This window comes from Corvus kubaryi, unplaced genomic scaffold, assembly GCF_017639235.1.
Source record: "Corvus kubaryi isolate FWS band 111438036 unplaced genomic scaffold, C.kubaryi_AGA036_p1.0 split3-73, whole genome shotgun sequence".
Taxonomy (NCBI): domain Eukaryota; kingdom Metazoa; phylum Chordata; class Aves; order Passeriformes; family Corvidae; genus Corvus; species Corvus kubaryi.
Window position 1 is genome coordinate 16,214,451 of NW_024582091.1, and position 18,951 is coordinate 16,233,401.

General features: G+C 40.3%; 1 protein-coding gene across 5 annotated transcripts in view; it reads right to left on the reverse strand.

Annotated features, from left to right (window-relative positions):
- The window catches only part of RARS2 (arginyl-tRNA synthetase 2, mitochondrial), a 31,586-nt gene that overhangs the window by 5,516 nt on the left and 7,119 nt on the right, over positions 1–18,951 (reverse strand). For 3 of the 5 annotated variants that reach the window (XR_006014054.1, XM_042016125.1, XM_042016123.1), the window contains exons 6-15: positions 18,510–18,565; positions 16,894–16,977; positions 13,351–13,427; positions 11,699–11,854; positions 10,133–10,239; positions 9,448–9,543; positions 7,386–7,446; positions 2,863–2,939; positions 1,438–1,562; positions 100–167 (exon numbers count right to left, since the gene is read on the reverse strand). Coding sequence is in view for 4 of the 5 variants with exons in the window: in XM_042016125.1 (XP_041872059.1) it covers positions 100–167; positions 1,438–1,562; positions 2,863–2,939; positions 7,386–7,446; positions 9,448–9,543; positions 10,133–10,239; positions 11,699–11,854; positions 13,351–13,427; positions 16,894–16,977; positions 18,510–18,565 (907 nt within the window). In the remaining variant the exon portion in view is untranslated. The remainder of the gene's footprint in view (positions 1–99; positions 168–1,437; positions 1,563–2,862; positions 2,940–7,385; positions 7,447–9,447; positions 9,544–10,132; positions 10,240–11,698; positions 11,855–13,350; positions 13,428–16,893; positions 16,978–18,509; positions 18,566–18,951) is intronic. The other 2 variants (XM_042016124.1, XM_042016126.1) reach the window with 2 other exon arrangements.

The following is an 18,951-nucleotide window of genomic DNA, read 5'->3' on the forward strand; positions in this document are numbered from 1 at the left end:
CTGCAACAATAAATTGGTGTCGCCCAGATAGGGCTCTTCATCTCAATTTGTAACTTCTCACAGATGATGCAAACACCTCGTGAGGCAGCTCAGACTCACCTGAATTATGAGTGCTGCAAGACCAACCTTCTCTGCTGTCTCCACAGGATCTTGTACCTCTTTGGTTGCTGAAGAGAAACAGAAAAAAATCATTAAGTCTGCAGTATCATAATGACCTCTTGCTCAGACCTGGAGATGCCAATAAAAGAGCTTATCTTCCATAACTGTAAACTAGCAATATGGAAATTGTCAGCATGCATGCAGCAAGGAGTCTAGGATATAAATCTCTCTTAAAAGCTGAAAACAGCTGTTTCACATGGGCTTTTTCCCACTTTCCCAGATTTTGAGGTAAGAAGGGTTCATTATGACAGGCCACACAGGCTACCCCGAATTCCTTTTCACAATTCTGACAGCCAATCTCCAAGATCAGGGAAATGCAGATTTTGCTGAAAAACTGACAAAAAGCTCCAAGTGATACAAGATACATAAAAAAAGGAAAAGTTGTTCTAATGGCTAATGGACCATTTGGATGTACGTTTAGGGAGTATTCACACCATCCACTGTAGATATCTAAACTGACTATACTAAGGGCATCTGAACTGGGAGAATCATGGAATGCTCTGGGTTGGAAGGGACCTTTAAAGATCATCCAGTCCGAACCCCCTGCCACGTGCAGGTAACACCATCTCCTTGTCCAGTTTACAAGGAAAATCATCAGTTTTAAAAAAGCTGAGAAGGCAGAGCAAGGAAGATGCATACTACTTAAGATGATCACATTGCTGACTCAATCCAGCACCTAACTCCAGAGAGCACAAGAGGGGGCAGCATTTCACTGGGAACTGCCTGAATCTGTACTGCATCAGGAGGAAACGATCCTGGAACCACAGCCCGATCGAGGTGCAGGCAAACTCTCCCTTCAGTACAATCTGGGGCAGAGCAGTGACCTCCCGGGCACTTGGAACAGCCACGAGGCTGGCAGGGTGACAAGGCAGTAGTGGGAGGCAAGCAAAGGTCACTCTTGCCAGAGAAAGCTGTCAGAGCTATAAATCCTTTGGCTGAAATCTGACTGATCCCTGAACTCCAGCCCCAACCCCACTATTGACTAGTTTGTCTCTCCAGAAAAAAGAGATTGTTGTCCCCAAAGGCAGGTAGTTCCTTCCCAGGGTATGATGAAATAATTTCACTGAATGTGATTTGCAAATCTGTAATTTAGGGGAGTTCACAGAGTTGCAAAGAATTATTTTAACATTGTTTATATTATGGGAAGTACTAAAAGAAAGAAAAAGGGTGTATCACTGTGATTAGTGCAATGCAGGGAGAAGTGAAGGGTGGAAAAGATGACACAATTTGATCAACACAGAACATCAAAAGAAACTAATAAGACCTGAAATAGCTAACTTTTTGTGGAAGTCATGTTTTCTAACATCCTTGAGCGAACTTCATTTAAAACATCTTCCAGAAAAATTACTTCTCCTCTCCGAGTCTTCATGCCTTGAACTAGACCAAAAGACACATGCTGGCACCTGTGTTGAGAAGCAGCAGGACCAAAATTACATTTCAATTGAGAGAAATGTTTGTGGTGTTTGTTCAGAGCTGGATTCTCTATCAGGAAACAGCAATAACAGCTGAATAAATAACACTCCAACGTGGGAAGCTTAGTGATATAATCAGCAACTCTCGTTTCAGCAACCAAGCTCCATACTTATTATATAATGAGAAAATTATGATCAGAATTATGATAGCCTGGTCATTTGTGTGCTCTCAGGAATCTCTCTTGCTACTAGCTTTAGTACAGAGGCCTCAATGCAATAATTTGCAATAAATTGAGGAGAGGCAGGATACAGACAGATCAAATTACTGTGGCAACAGAGATCTGTTAATATAATTAGAAAAGGAGTCATAATAATTCTATTGTGGCCACATTAAACTAAAAGTATAATTAATCATTGCTAATAATAAAGTATTCATTGTTTCTGCTCATAATAATCCCAAGTATTATTCATGATTGAGAATCTAAGGTAATTTTAGCACAAGCTTAAGCACTGTGAAAGGAGGCAGGTTGGTATTCCTGAAGGCTAAAACCCTTTATTTAACCACAAAAGACACACAGTCTGGCAGAGAAGAATATGATTTAGTCTGTAGATCCATTACTGACCTTTGCTCAGATTGCTAACAAGGTTGGTAATTACAAGGAATTACAGCAGGGATACAGTTCCCTGCAATACATACTTCAAGCCTGAAGCATGATTCAAACTCTGATTCTGATCTCTGCTGAAATAAAATACTTCAAGAGCTAATAATTTTATATGTGACCACACAATATCCCAGAAGCTATGCCACAAAGTCTCTTAAAAATTGTTTACCTTTTTCACATCAAGCAGTTATGAAAAACCTGTTAAATGAGAGACAGGGCTGTTTTTCCCATCCTAAACACACGGCAATGACTCCATTCACAAATAAATCAGACCAGCAGGAGTGGACACATAGAATGAAAAGGCTGCTCATGAGGACCTGAGGCTCAACTGCACATAATTCTGAGGGTTTGTTTCTCTGCTGGACTAGTATTAGTTGGGTCCTACAGACCAAATGTCTGCTTGTACCCTGGAGTCCATTACTTGCACACCAGCACCACATCTTCTAGCTTAGTTTCATCCAAAATGCCTTCATGATGTGTGCTATAGCATGGTGGTGGATGGACACCATCAGAAGATTCTCTTCACAAGAGCACTCCACTGAAATTCCAATGTACATATTATACACATTCTTGGGGGAAAAAAAATTAACCACCAAACCCAGTATATAATTAAGATTTTTAGTACATACCTTTCTGCCCAGTCATAACCCATGAGCTTCAGTATTTGGAATAAATGTTGAAAGTGATTACTTTGACTTTTATCTGTCTAAGGAATAGAATTGATGCATATCAGAAAACACTACGAGTCTGATAAGGAGTAGCTTTTAACACACAAACACACAATACCACAGTGCCAGTAAGTCATTGCAAGCAAAATTAAGACCTACAAAGACAAGCAAGACTTGAAAATTGTGACAGCTGGAATCTATGGCAACGGGACTTCGAGTTATGTTAGAAAAAGAAATCCACCTTTTCAGAAATTATTATTCTCAGGTCATGAAGGCAAAGACACAAAGTGAAAGGAAACCTTGATGTTCTTTAGTTTCTCATGATCTGTGAGTTGCCCATCAAACAAAACATCTCCATTTTCACTTCAGAACCTTGCTGCCCATTATACCCCTGTGTTACATCACCAGACTCCAAGGGTCTTCTGGCTTAGATACAGAACACCTCTTTAAGCTCTCTGCCTCCAGAACCCACTAGTTTCTATCGTCTCCAGTGTGATTTGTAGTTTTACATCATAAGGCAGGTACATAAGTTTTTTTTAAAAAAAGTACACATTATCACAATTTCATAATGATACATCTTGTGCTCACTTCTACTTTCGGTTACTCTCCTACGAATTGAAGTAGTTTCTGACTGTATGTTATGTCTAACAACAACTACCATATGGGTTTCTAGCCACAGCTGTTGCTATGAGGTTCATTTTCCTACCTAGTTGTTTCGACTGCCTCACTCAAACTCCTTTTTATCCCTCCTTAAAGAAAAATGCAGAGATAACCAAATAATCACTATTTCCTCGTTTGTTTGGTGTTCTGCGACAGGGAGTGAGCAGTGCACGAAGTGCTTATCTTGTATTCATTCTCAACTCTACCACTGTATCAAGCACCTGCCTCCTCTCTCCTAGCTCCTCATAAGCTGCTCTGCTCCTGGGAGTCACCTCCCCATGCCAACTCACAAGCAAGGCTGATAAGTGGACAGCTGATAAGTGGACAGCTGATAAGTGGACAGCTGATAAGTGGACAGCAGTGGTCAGTGCTTCAAACAAGGCCTTCCTTTTCCATGCACCCTACAGATGAGGGGCATCTCTGCACAAAGCCAGACCTCTCTCACTAAATGGCTGGCTTTAAGGTAGAAACCTGCAGTCTGACAGCATGGATTATATTTAATTGTTCATATATAAAAGCATTTTCATCTCCTTCTTGAGTGCAACATTCAATGGAATCTGAGTACTTCTTTAATAATATGCCACATCTTAAAATGTTTTGAATATTTTGCTCATATCACTGCCTTTTTATGAAATAAGTAGGATTGTTTTAAAACCTAAATTGGTGAATGCACTGATTTACAGCATTACAAGTAGTAAACCAAATTAATGTTCTTTTAAACAAGTTGATCTGATGAAAATAAGATCATCTTATGAAATAAGACTCTAGAGTCTCTAAATAATTTTCTTGTAACAAGATTAGGATTCTGAAATACATTTGTATTTAATTATTAAAGACTAAAATCATTAGCATTCTCATTTAAACCCATTAAGTCCTCCTGCCTCTGGTAACACTGAATAAAGTCCTAACTCACCACAAAGCAGTGCCACAAAGCAGCAAAGCTCAGCAAGACTGGCAGTTCCCTCACCAGGTTGTCTGTCCCACAAGAGTCTCCTAAGAGTTTGTTTCGCTCTTTTAGGACCCACTTTCTCAGCCCTCAGAAAGTCAGAAATGATAAAAATACTAACCAGGTCCTCTGAAAACTATACAACCTGAGCAAGGCTGAGAGGACAGGCCAAGGCTGATCTGTCATTTCCAACTTGAATGAGACATTGGCTATGATGGACAAATCAATCACATCACAGTCTGGATGTGCTGTGCATCTCTTTGGACTTGAAGGAGACCAGGGAGGCCCAGGCAAGGAATTAAATAGTGACTGATGTTCAGGTACAGCAGCAGTCAGCTCGAGACTATTGCTCCTATGCTTGCTCACTCCATGAGCTGAACATTCAGCTGACACCCCGATTTGTGCGAAGTAGACCCCCAACTGTTCTTTTTCCTGACTGTTCCTTCTCCCTTGCTCCCTGCTACCTCCTGGTATAATAAACACAAATAATTACCTACCCACATGAACTAGACAGGAAACATCCTGAACATCTAATGCACTGAATTTTAACAGCCAGACTGCCCTTTGATGCCAATGAACCCACTGTTCCAGCCAGCAGGGGCAGAAAAACTGCCGCCAAAACCAAATGTTGGGGTTTTAGGAGTTTCCCTTCTGTTTTCTTTTTCTGTTAAAGAATTTTCCCCATACATGTTTCCAGGGGGACAAATTACTTGGTGCTTAAGAAAAACGAAAGACCTGGCCACAGGAGGAGGGGTGCATCTGGCTACTCTCTTTCACCTGGGCTGGTGGGCAGTTAGTTCCCGGCGTTTGGACGGAGAGAGAGGCTGGAAGGAATTCGTCAGCATAGCAGGCTTCTGCTTTTTCAGCTGCCTTCCTTCTACCGGAGAAACCCCGGGATCCCAAGCCCGCCTTTCCCTGCCCCACTGGGAGCCAGGCTGCGGCTGCCCTGGCCCTGTCGCTGCTTTGAGCCTTCACTATATCGTAGCCCCGCACGCCCTGCCTGCCGAGACCTCCAGGGGTTCCCGCTGCAGCTCTGGAGTTCGATACGTCTCGTCTGCCACCCGGGATTTGTGCTTGTCCCTGCAGTTCCAGCCTGCCATTCCAGCCTGCTGTTCCCAAGGGTCCGGCCGGACACCGGGATCGGCTGCCCAGGGGTTTGTGAAGCCTTTGTCCCATCCCTTCCCGGGATCCCAGGGCACCGGTGCCGCGTGCTCCCCGAGCTCGCTCCGGAGCGCCCCCTGCAGCCGCGGGGGAACCATCGCACCTGCCCTGCTCCCCGGGAGCCGCCAGCGCCCCTGCCGGCTGCGAGCGGAACTGCACCCGAGGGGAAAGGGCCCGACAGCCGAGAAGGCTGGCACTGGGTTTGTGATTGTTCGCTGTTACTGCCATGGTTATTGCTCTTTGTTTGACTGGTTACACACATATAGATATATAATAGTAAAGAACTGTTATTCCTAGTCTTCATGTCTTTGCCTGAAAGCCCCTTAATTTCAAAATTATAATAATTCGGAGGAAAGGGGGTTGCAGTTTTTTTTTCCTTCCATTTCAAGGGAGACTCCTGCCTTCCTTGGCAGACACCTGTCTTTCAAACCAAGACACCAAACGATTTTCCCCCAAAATAACCAAAAAGTTCCTGTTCTATGACAACATGTAAGAATAGTAAGCGATGGGAAACTTCCTGAAGACTGAAGCTAAAAGGAGGAATGCGGTTTAACTAGAAGTTGCACTTTGAACTATCTCTCTATTTACTGTTTTGCTTACTGATCTCCCTCCCTGCATCTTGCTATGTGTCATATTATATTGACTTTTGAAAAAGCTGTACAGAGTAGGTACAAAGACATTACCAAACACATCATGACCACATACAGATTTTTTCCACGTTACTAATTCTGGACTTCATATAAAAGAACATGGCTTTCATGATTAATTTTTTTTCTAAATATGAGAAGAAGAAGATTTAAAAGCATCACATGATATCTCCTTGTTAATATGAGATCAAAAACCAGTTTCAGACAAGTAAGGAGATAGTCCTGCTATTCATATCCATTACTGATACTGCTAGAATTGTTAAAAAACAAAATAATGAAACCAATAAATATAAAAGGATTCCCTGTCTACAACTGCTTCATTTGGATTGATTAAATAGCACTTTATGTGCAATTTCTACATAATGAAACTAAGGCATTGTTCAAAGCCATAAAAATGTACATTTCAGATAAGATATCAGGACTTCAGAGTAGACTGAGAAATTAACGGTCTAAAATTAATCTAAATTAGCATTTTAAAACCCTTTATAACACTAACAGCTTTTTCTGGTTTGTTTAATTATTAATTACAACATTTATACAGAAAATATGTCAAATCAAGTAAAAGTTCCTTTCAAACTAATTGCAATAAATTTTTTTAATAGAGAATAACTCCAGAGCTTATTTCCATAAAATCATGGAAAGGCTTGGGTTGGAATGGACCTTAAAGATCATCTTGTTCCAACCCCCCTGCTGTGGGAAAGGACATCTTCCACTAGAAAAGGTTGCTCAGAGCACCATCCAACCTGGCCTTGAACACCTCCAGGGATGAGGCAGCTTTTCTGGGCAATCTGTTCCTATGTCTTAGCACCCTCACAGTGAAGAATTTTTTCCTAATACCTAATCTAATCCTACTCTCTTTCAGTTTAAAGCCATTTTTCAACCATTGTAGGGGTCATGCACTGAAACAGAACCAAGAAACACTGCCACACAGAGGCACAGCTGCTGGGCAGTAAGGGCATCTATTTTAGTGCCAAAAATACTGTGTGTCAAAGTCGTATTTCAAGCCAGAGGCCCCTGGGTTACTGGAGAGAGTCAGCACAAAAGTGTGTGCTGAATCTAGAATTACTTACCACATAAATCATGGTATCCCAGCTGTGCTTGTTCATTCTGTCTATGGCAGCTGCGAGATCTCTGAAAGAGATAACGAGAAACTATTTGGACTTTCACTCAAACATACCTCACTATTTGCCTCTTAGAAAAATAATCTGCTTTTTATGGAGGGGAGAGGACTTCCTGAATAGAAGGATCCATGTATGCCTTACACATAAAAAAGGATATGTATACTTTGCTGATGACACATTTGAAATGTTTCTTTAAACCACTACCTAATAAAATAACTGAGAAAATAGTTCTTTGGTGCAGAGTAAGTCCAGTCTCTGTCTGTCTATTGGGATGTGAGAAAAACAACCCTTCCCTGGAAAACTAACCCAGTGTTCAGCAGCAGCTGAAATAGTACAAAGCTCACCTTCACACACACACACACACACACACACAGAGGAGTGTCACAGGAGAACCATCAGCCTTGTATTCCAGACTAAAACCCTCCTCAGGGGTCACCACAGCAGCCCTCCAGACCACCTGGCTGAGGGAGGGTACTTCCTAAGGGACATGCAGGATGAAAGGGAAGAGCATTTGCAATTGCACAAGACTTGTTATGGGATGCTTAGGGGAGGAACCAAAGGCAAGAAAAGAGAAGGAGAAGATGGTAACCGGGATGGGTGGCTTTGATGGCTGGTTTTATGTTTGCCTAGTTCTGCCCTGCGCCTCATCAGCACAATCTGTCCTCTCTGCCCATGAAACTCCATTTCAAACTCTCCTGGGGTCAGGGGGCTCTCTCCTGTGTCTGCATGCGTGTTTGGAGTGTCAGTAGCTGGACCTGGGGACTACAGCTCATGTAGGCCCTGCATCCGTGGTGCCAGCAACTGAGGGAACTGGGCATAAGCAAAATGAAGTGATAACAACTGGAGTCTGACCAAGGGTCACAAGGCATCTCTGCTGCCAACAGCTGGAGTGAGGGCACACACATCCACGCATGACTGACAGCAAATATCAAGCTGAATAGCCAAGCAAGTAGGTGAAGTATCCTGGGAAGTCTCCAGGTGTGCCTTCAAAGATGAGGTACCCAGAGGAGTCTGTACTGTTGGCATCAGAGGGTCCAGGCCAGCTGCTGGAGAGACCACAGGGACCTCCAGCTACTGGAGGGATACATACTGCACATACAATACATATGTATATGACTTAAATTATTAAATAACATATATATCACATACATAATACAAGTATATATCTCAATATATATCACATACACATGTGTATCTATACACATACATATATATATGCCTATTTCTTCACAGTAATAGATACTCATCCTGATCACCCAGAGGGCAACAAAATGCCCAATGTGCTGAGTGGTTTTGGCCCTGTGCATGGGCCTGCTGAGATCAGGGGTTCAGCCTTATTCCTGGCTGACCGGCAGACATGGAGCTGTGGCATCTCTGTCTCTATTTGGCTACAGGATTCAGCAGCTCCCTCATGTGCAGGATTGACTGTAGCATCTCTCTAATACCCTTGCCCTGAAAAGCTGTGCAGTTTACCTTGAGGGCTAGACACTAGATTTATTTACGTTCCTGGCACAAAGAAACTGTTAAGGCTTCCATATTAAAATACCCAAGAGGAATTTTAGGATACTGATGAGATGGCAGGAAAACAGCAGTAAAATTGATGTTACAGTGCTGGTGGTCCACTGAGTCAATGAAGACATGGCTGAACAAGCAATTTTTTTCTGCATCACACTGTCAATAAATATTTTAAGCAAAGGTCTTTCTAAAACCTTCATCATTTGGCAACTATTTATTAGATCCAGAGATCCCAGCTTTGTTTTCAAAGTTAGTAGCTGGAGAGAGTATTATGATTTATGCGAAGAGGAGATTTACTAACAGATTGCTTAAGGGGAGGAAAAGTATTTAAGAGCCATTTTCATCCCACCATAGTTACATTGCTAGTTTCACTTACTAGCGAAGGTGTTCCATCCTAGAAATAAAAAGCTTCAAAATCCATGCTATCAGTTACAAATGTGCTCATGTTCACAAGTTCCCTGGCAAAATAACTGGCAACGAACAAAGATGGGCTTGCCTTGTTATATAAAGAGATGTCCCATCACTGCGCATGACAGTGGAAACTGTTGAGAGGTCTTTCTTCTCCGAGAGATCCACAATTCCTGTCCCTTTTCTGTAAGTTGAGGGAAGACACTGATGTCACTGCAAGCTAGTACACAGGTATGTTCAGGTAAGACTGAGGTCAGAGCCAAAACAAAGGCCTCTTGCCACAAGGAGGCCTCCCTCTAGACACTCTCATACTTTTTCTTTGAATGATTGTCTCCTTTAAGTCTTTTTGTAAGTTTGCTGTCACCACTGCTGATGCCAGGGAGCAGCCTGCCCACATTCTGGTGCATTCCACGATTACAGCTTCCACCCCAATTCAGCCAGGCACCTCTTTCATCAAGGCAAGGGTCTCATCCAATTCCGCTCATTAAATGGCACATGCAGCTACCCAACTAATCAACAGGCTAAAACACCATTAGGAGTTGAACATTGTCATTGTACCCAGTTTGTCACAGCCAGGCTTCTGTGCTGGTCACAGAAAAGGAAAATGTAATTTTTAGCTGTGACTGCACAAATCCTGACGGTCTACCAGAACAGCTACCAAAACCATCTAGAGAAAACTCTTCCCCTCAGATTATGTACAAACCTCACTCATCGTATCTTGAGTGCAACTGAGATGTTAAATAAGCTAACCAATAGACTGCATGAGTTCATACATTGTTTTCTGAAGGAGTCCTTTATCTTCCAACATCTTTAGAACTTCCTGGGCCTTCTCTTGGTAAAATGATTCTCCAGAATATTCATCAAAGTGCACTCCTAGACGCTGATAAGTTCCAAGAATATCAAAGAAGGGTAACATCGTTAAGATTAAGGCTAATCATTTTTCTTCAGACTAAGTCAGATTATAGGTGACAGATCAGATATAGTGCAAAGTTTAATTTTATTCCAGTAAATGTCACTTCATTGTTAAAACAAAAGGATGCTTGAATTTTGATTTAATCAATTTCTGCATTAGAATGAATCTCTCCCTGAGTTGAATACAGTGTTGGATATAACATTCATGAGAAATCAGGCATAAACTGGTTAGAGCAATTAGTACACAAATTCTGAGACAGGTTTCTAACTTGCTGTGCCAGAGGTGAAACAAGTGGGTTTGGACATGAAACCAACCCTATTTTAAAAGGATGCTAAAAGGAATTTTAAAAAGTAAAAGCTACTCACAGACATTGCTGAGCATACAGAAATCACTATCATGAAGGCTAAGGGTACACTCAAGAGAGACAAGATGACCTTAACTGTCAAACCTGGTCAGGTCATCAGTTCAATACTTTTTAGTTTGAATGAAATTGGGAGAGAAAGACCTAGCTGTACCAGTCATCATGTGATCGATGATGGGTGACCTTCAAGATCCAGCCCAGCACCTACTTGCCCTCAGAGGTCAGCTTTCCACAAGAATTATCAAGTGCCTTGCTCAGGAGATCTTAACTTACAGTACTTTCTTGGCTCCAGTGATATGTTTCAGGGAAGAAGTTAAAGTACAGCCAGGTTATTTGGATTATAAACTGTTTCCCAATTTTTTAAGATTAATTTTTCCGTCAGTGGCACAAACATGTCCCATGGAACAGCAGACACTGGCTCCAGTCATGAGATCACAGTGTGCAACAGATGGCTGTATGTTACCTCAACTCCACCAGCAGTGAACTCCTGCTGCTACAATTTCTTACACCCAATTTAATATGCAACATTATAACATTAGATCAGAAATGTGAAAACAGAGTTATCTTCTAATAAAATTTATTACATGGAAACTATTAAATTTGGTGGGTTGTTGCTGACTTCAAAGATAAAGCAAAACTGAGCAATATTTATCCAGCACTGATTTGCCTTGCTGCTTAGCATCACACTCTGAACTTCAGGACTTCTGAGAAAGGAGAATTAGTCTAAAAGCCAGTTACGTGGACACCATTAGATAAAAGGTATCTAGGATGTCAGCAACTAAAGTAACAGCCTGCTTGGATGAGAAATCAACTACTGTGCTTTTTCCAAGCAGAATGGGGCTTAACTGGGCATACTGGGAAAGAGCGTCCCCACAACATTCTAAAGTTTATGGGAAAGGCAATGAATTGATAACATTAGAGCAATCTCTGATCCCAAGTCAGTTCACTGCTTGGCAGTTTCCTGGATGAAAAGGTGCTGTGCACTGTCAATTATATTGATGAAACAATGGAGAAACAGACACCATTTTACCAGCAACACAGAAAAAACATTTGGATGATTTGTACCTTGTAAATCCGGATGTATTCCTCAATACTGAGGTCTCTAAATAGCTTCCAAATTGACAATGTCTGCTCATCATGTTCCTCCAGTTTTCTAAAGAAATCCTTAGCCAGCTTTTTTGTGTTTTCATCTTCTGCTGCTTTGTTAATCTGCACATACACCTAAAATATAATGACACTGAAAATGTTGAAGTAGTATAATCCTCTCCTCCAATAAAAACAGTTCTACAAGAACAATACAAATTCATTTAAAGACGACATTTTTAATGTCAAAATTTTAAAGACATGTTAAAGCAACACATTTCCCATTTAAAGAATGAATGAATAGCCCAAAGCCCAATAGGAAAATGTTCAGCTTATCTTGAAAGAAGATGAATGTCCTAATTCCTTACTGCTGTCACTATCATCCTCTTCATAACCTTGAAACAACTGCAGCAGCAAAATATGGAAGAACTAATTTATGCATGAAAGGGAACCTATCGTGGACTTTTAAACCACAGACTTGTCTTCAGAGGACCACAAAATTGACATTTATAGCAACTGCACTGCCTAAAATTGAGATAGCAGTTGAAGCAGCAAAATCCTTGACAGACTCAGTATTTTACAAGCTCATATTCATAAGAAAGATTGATTTCACACAACAGCAGAAAAAGCACCATTTTGAAACACATCTCAGTCTTTGATATAGCTAGGGATACAGCTGAACAAACACTTAAAAACTGCGAATAACTGAGAAACTAATTTGGTCTCAAACAACTACTGTTTTAGAATCTTTTCCGTCTTGACTGAATACTGTTCTTTACACTTAAAGACAATTTTTTTAAGGTCATAAACCCTACATGCTACTGCAATAGCTGGTATTTTAAAGCTTTAGTGCAAAATTCAAGTATTAAAAATTTAAATTCTAAGAATGGACTGAAATTATAAACAAAAATTAAGTAATACACAGTGACGCACAACCACAAAAATATGACTGCTTCTTGTTTTCTCTTTCAATCAGTCCTACAACTCTAGAACACCTCAGTGTTGAAAATCTATCAATTTAAATCCGCAGGGCTCAGGGACAAGGGAACAAGGGAATAGAATTTACCTGTGTCAAAGAAGCTGGCAAGCTCAGAAGAAGCTACCCTGCCACATAAACAATCTGACTAACATGCATTCAGCTGTTGCGTGTCCAAGTATTCAAACACAGTTTGCTCCTTTGCCGGGAGACAGATTTATACTGTCGTGTTTGTGACACGCTGCCTGAACACCAGAATCAGCCATAGCTCCCATATCCAGCTCCAAGGGTGAAGCACAGCTCAGCTTTGCGATAAGCAAACACTGACAGTGCCACACAAGAACCCTGACTGACAAAGCCCCATTAACATGTGAGATCTTTCTTTTAGAGGACGAGGGCTTGAACATCAGCCATTCATGAAATTTTGCTCATCTCTCCTCATGGTTATTGGATCTGTGCAGGAAAGTACATAAATCCCTTATGTGCATTGTTACACCCAGCACCGCTGTCACACAAAGATCACTTACAAGTCCCAAAAGATCAGCAAAAAGTAAATAGTAACTCAGATGGTATTAGGCATATTTGAATGAAGCATGCCAACAACCAAACCCCTATTAATCCTGGAAAGACAAATCTAGTTGGTCTTCTCTGAACTTACCTCAAAAAGGTGTTGTAAAGGACTGGATTTTAGTTTTTCTTTGCTGCCAAAGGATTGGAAACCAACACCCAATAAGCCTTGAATAATAATTAGATACAGAGTTAGACAACAGACCAGAGTATATTGAGAAGTTATTTTTGTAAGTCTAGTCTTAACACCGTAACCAAAGCCTTACACTTTAAAACAATATAATGGGTGTATGCTACAAAAAAAAAACCAAAAGCATAACCTATTATTGCACTGCAAAAACACCCCCTCTCCCCCACCCCAACCACGGAAAATATAATAGCTAGAAAATAGTCAGAAATACTATGTTGATTTTTCAATTCCTCACGAAAGGAATTTGTGTTTCTGGACTTGTACAGAAAATTATCTTTTACACAGCAGCAAGCAGTAAATGAGAAGCCACACAGTGGAAACTGTCCAGCAACAGAACATACTCAAAATTCCTTGTTTTGCTTCCTCCCTTACTAGTATTACCATTTCAAGGACGGTAAGAACCGGGATACAATGTGGAATTCCTCGTATCACTCATGCCATGTTTTCAAGGGAAATTTTTGCTGCCTGCTTAGAATATGCAGCTTTTTTGAGCATCCAATTTGGCTTCAGGACTTTCCAAAAGCTATCCAAAAGGGCAAGAAATCCAAATCCCAATCTTTTTGCCTAAATGAAAAGACCCCATTAACTCTGTCAGTAATGTAGCAATATTAACATGTCAGTCTCTTAGATTATCTGAGGCTGGCTTTAAGGTCAGTTCATTCCTCTGAGCTGACAAGGACCAGGACCGATGTAGGAAAAGGTATGCAGGTATCCCTTTGGAAAACTCTCTGCAACTAAATAGCACTGTCTCAAGAACTTCCTTCTTAGGAACACTGAGTACAGAAGAAGATATGGCAGACTTAAAGAAGAGGAACAGGTTAGGTTTTAGGAAATAAAATTAGTCTAATCCAACTGACAGGGAGTTTAGTTAAGGACAGCTTGTTCTATGGGCAATCAGAGCTCGGTTTCCTAATGATCTCTCTTAAATATTAGTGTATCTAAACATTCCACTATTCAATGTTGACTTTACACTCCAATCTCGAGCACAGCTGCCAGTCTTTATTCAACCCAAACACATCCTTCCACACATTTGCTGTCTTTCCCAAATTATTCCCAGACCTTGTTACACTCACTGGTTAATGGCAAGATGCAGCACATGTTGGGACTGATTGTGACTTAGAGGTGCTGACTGGTTAGCCAGCAAGTTAAACACAACAGTTAACGTTCTCTCTCAGAGGTTAATGCATTGTATTTCTACCCTTACTCAACTGCCAACTGCCATTAATTCCAAAAGAAATTCACTCTCTCGGAGATATCTTTCTTTGTCAGATCTGGCTAAAGTTGCCCAAAGCATTCAAAATTTATTAGGAGCAGAGTGACAGGAAGACAGATGGACAGATAGTGTGACTGCATAAGCTTTGTTACCTTAAGAAACCTGCCCCAAAACTGCCTAAAGGCTGAGGGTTTCTTTGCTATGTTTCAGGAAAATATGTTTTCAATTATTATATTTTAAAGCTTCTGACAACAGCAGTTGTAAAACCAGCTGACAGATCGTTAATTACAGCACTGCTTCTGAGAAAGGACCCTTACAATAACATTGCTATGCTATAATTCTGCGAAGCCTGAGTATTATTTGTTATAATACCTGCCATATATTTGAGCTGAGCCAGCCCAAATAGAGAGGGGAGTACCTACTTTGAAAGAAATAGTTGGAACTACTAGGTCAAAAGCATGATTGTAAGAGCTGTGTGCTGCACAAATGGCACACATGTAAATAACAGGTATTGTGATCTCATACCTTCAGGAACCTTTTTATTAAAATACATAAAACTCCTGATATTCAGACTTCAGAGTGCTATTTAGTATCTTCAAAGGCAGACTGAATGAGGTCAGCTGAGAAGCCTTTTATCCACATAGCATTTCACTGCTTAACTGTCACTGCCACATTCATTATACAATAGTGCAGTGATAAAATTATGTCTAAGGGGCAAAAATGAATGAAATATGCAATGATGAAATTTACCAAATTTTTGGTGAACTCATTCTGTATTCAGTTCTTATGAAACAAATCATAAGTGAAGCAAAGCTGTGCTATAAGCTACTGTTTCATCAGAAACAGGATCAGGAAAGACAAGCTGCAGGGGAAATAATTTAATAAGGAGCATTCTATTACCGCTCTCACAGTCCTGAGAATGTTATACTGCACTGTCTAAAATCCAGGAATTTAGTCTAGAAGGACAAGAGGTAGAATAGAAATATTCTCGGCACTCTGGGTTCCTACAGAACTGAACATATTTTAGTTTTCTACACTTACAAATCTGAATATAAAAATGGAGTGAAAGTAGGGTATTTACATTCAATTTTTAACCCAATTCTCTTCATAAAATTGATTCCTTGATGTCCCCATAAACAGCAGTACCATTGAAACTTGAGGAGGCAGCATAAGGGCTGGAATAAACAAAAGTGACCATTTAACAGACACTGCACTTTGTGTTTGCCATTTAAACATCAATAAATGGATGGTTTCCAGGGCCTACTGCCAAAGTGGTGGGGATTTTTATAGTTTACAGAGGTGTACCAGCTTTCAAGAATGAGGAAGTGGGCATGACTGCCTTTTTTTTAATGCCTAAAAATATTCCAAAACCAGCTTTTTGGGGGAAATTGGAAAAGTAGAAGAGAATATAGATCAATTTCTAATGCAAGATTAACAACAGAAGTCAACAAAGTTGTGAATGCTATGGATGGGTCAGCTGCCATAACAGAAGGATAGCTACAGATCCAGCAATGGGACATAAATGATCTCTGGTCAGGGAATAAATACCAAGCCATGCATCCTCAGGCTACACTTGAGAGGACTTTTCAGTCTCTACTGATCTAATGGACATTTCAGAAGAGGTAGGGGTGTCTATGTGTGTGCACACAGGACTGATAGTCTTCCAGGCCCTATTCACTTGCACATTCTCCACCTACACACCTCTCTTTTGCTACATTTTAGGGGGAAACAGTATTTTGGGGAAAGTGCAGGGATATCTCTAAAGATACAAACTCTATGGGCCCCAACATGCCAAAATGTGGTTGTTGCGGAAATTAATTATGCTCTATGAATAATGAGAAAAGGAACAACAACAACAAAACCCTCAAAACCAAGCAACCAAAGAAAAAAAATCCAAGCTCAAATGAAAAAACCAAACCCCAAACCAAAACATATAACCCCCAAACTACACGTTTAATCTGAGAGAAGAGCTACTGAGGGACAGAAGGACATTTGGATAAATTTGGTCCTGTCTTGTACATCAGTACAGGTCAAACTGCTGATGGATCAGTCTGGATTGTTTTCTTCAGAATTTTTTAAGGAGATGAACTATACATTACATCCATGGAAACAAGATATCATTCCTTATGAGTGCAGAGTGAATCCAACGGGCCTACAAAAACTGAAGCTGGAAACCTAAATCATATCATACAGTAGAAAAGGGCACAGAGTAAAAAAATATTGAAACGTACCAAACTGCATGCCCCAATCACCAAGGTAATTTATTCTTACTACTTCATGTCCCAGTGCAACTTTGAGATTTGCTATAAAATTCCCTGGTAATGAAACAAAAATGGTATTATTCTTCAGTAGTAGGTAGTCTCTCATCTCTATAGAACAGTTTTCTGGTTTTGTATGATCAGTATTCAAAATGAAGAGGAAAATACTCCATAGAATTTGCTAAAATACCTGACAACCGAAAACAGCAGTAGCAGTAACAAGCAAGTTCCTTTCTGAGCAGGAACAGAAAGGCTGGGCATCTGAACTGTGCAACAAAGTATTTCACACAACAGGTATAAAAACACACACAGGTGTATGTACTGCAAAGTATAAGATCATGAAAAACCTTTTAAAGTCTTCTTGTATTCTCACAAATATGTGGCATTATACGCAATTCCATCACAGTCAGGCAACCTCATATACCAGGTTAGGCAAGCACTCAAAATTCACGAACTGCTGTTAACTGTGATGCGAAAAAGAGAACATCAAGTCCTGAATCTCTGTAGGCTGTTGGAGCACTTCTGAGTTCTACAATTAACACACTATGCTCCAAACTTGTCATATCATATAAGGACTTCTTACTTTCAACTGCTTTTACAACAAAAACCCTTCATCTCTTTCCTGAGCTTAGTTATAGCCTTAGAATTTACACAGTAGAAATACCCACATCTCTTCCTCTACTTTCCTGTGCTTCAAGGGTATCTTTTAATTACAATACTGTTGTAAAGGATGCAGAAAGCTCTCTCTTCTGCTGCTGTTACAACACCAGATTACAGCTTGCAGTTACTTTCAATTCCATTCTCTGTAGTTAATTAATTCTCTTACTCTGGGACAAACATAGATCTACAGAACTATTTTTGAAAGTGGTTTTCTTTTGTAACGAAGGATCCAGAAATGGAACATAAAAAAAGCTCAAGATATGTCATTTCACTCAACTATCTGTCCATAGAAGAGGCAATTACTTTATGCAATTAATAACTACACATGATACATTAAGTGTAATTAAAAACTAATACATTATTAGATACAGAGATTTTGTAGGATCTTCTGCTATAACCTACTAGTTTTTATTGTGAGATCAGGAAATGAGGGAGAAGTAAAGTTTTCCACTTACCATTAGAGCACTGCACAAGAAATTTATTAATTATTCTATTAGAAATTACAGCAACTGTGTCAGTAACACTGGCATAAAGTAATTAGCATATAAAAGCAAGCTTTCTGCAGGACAGCCACCAAGACATAACCATCTGAACTGCTCTGCAGTCCAGTGCAAATTGAGAATTTAAATTTCAAAGGACTCTCATAACACCTCAATGAAAACTGCCTTGGGTGTCTTTGAAGACCAATTTTTAACTACTTCATTTAATATTCACAGTCGTAAAACTATATTATGTGTGACTTAATAAATCTGCCAGCAACACACCATGTTCTTTTCTTCACTGCATAATGAGCAGAAGGGTTTTAATTAGCAAGTTGAGCCTGACACAGCCACTCACACCCAAGCAGTGAAATGCTAGCAGTGCTCTCCTGTCAAGGGAAGCAGGCAGACAAAGCAGCCCTCCCAGGAGACAGTGAAATGCACACTCACCTACTATGGTGGAACGCAGATGTCCTATGTGAAATTTTTTGGCAATATTAGGGGAGCTGTAACAGATTTTTACAAATAATGTTTGTTCAGTGTACAAAACTACCAGATCACCAAGTTAAAAGAATTCAACTCATGCATCTAGCAGAGCTGAAATAAAACCTCCATTTTCAATCTTCCCGTAAGATTCCCTGATTAGCTTCTGTCCTAGACAGCAAGTTTTCCTATCCAACCAGCTTTCCCTCCAGTATCAGATAACAGACAGGGTTGTGGTTAAACCACCCCACAAACCAACCCAACAACAACAAAAAAATCTAACCAAAGCCCAGCTGTGCTAGTGACAAAGAACCGAAAATATCTCCTCCCTTTTTTACATGTTTAGGACACATGGATCATTCTCCTCTTGTCTTTATTAGAGATAAATCTGATACCAGGATGAGAGACC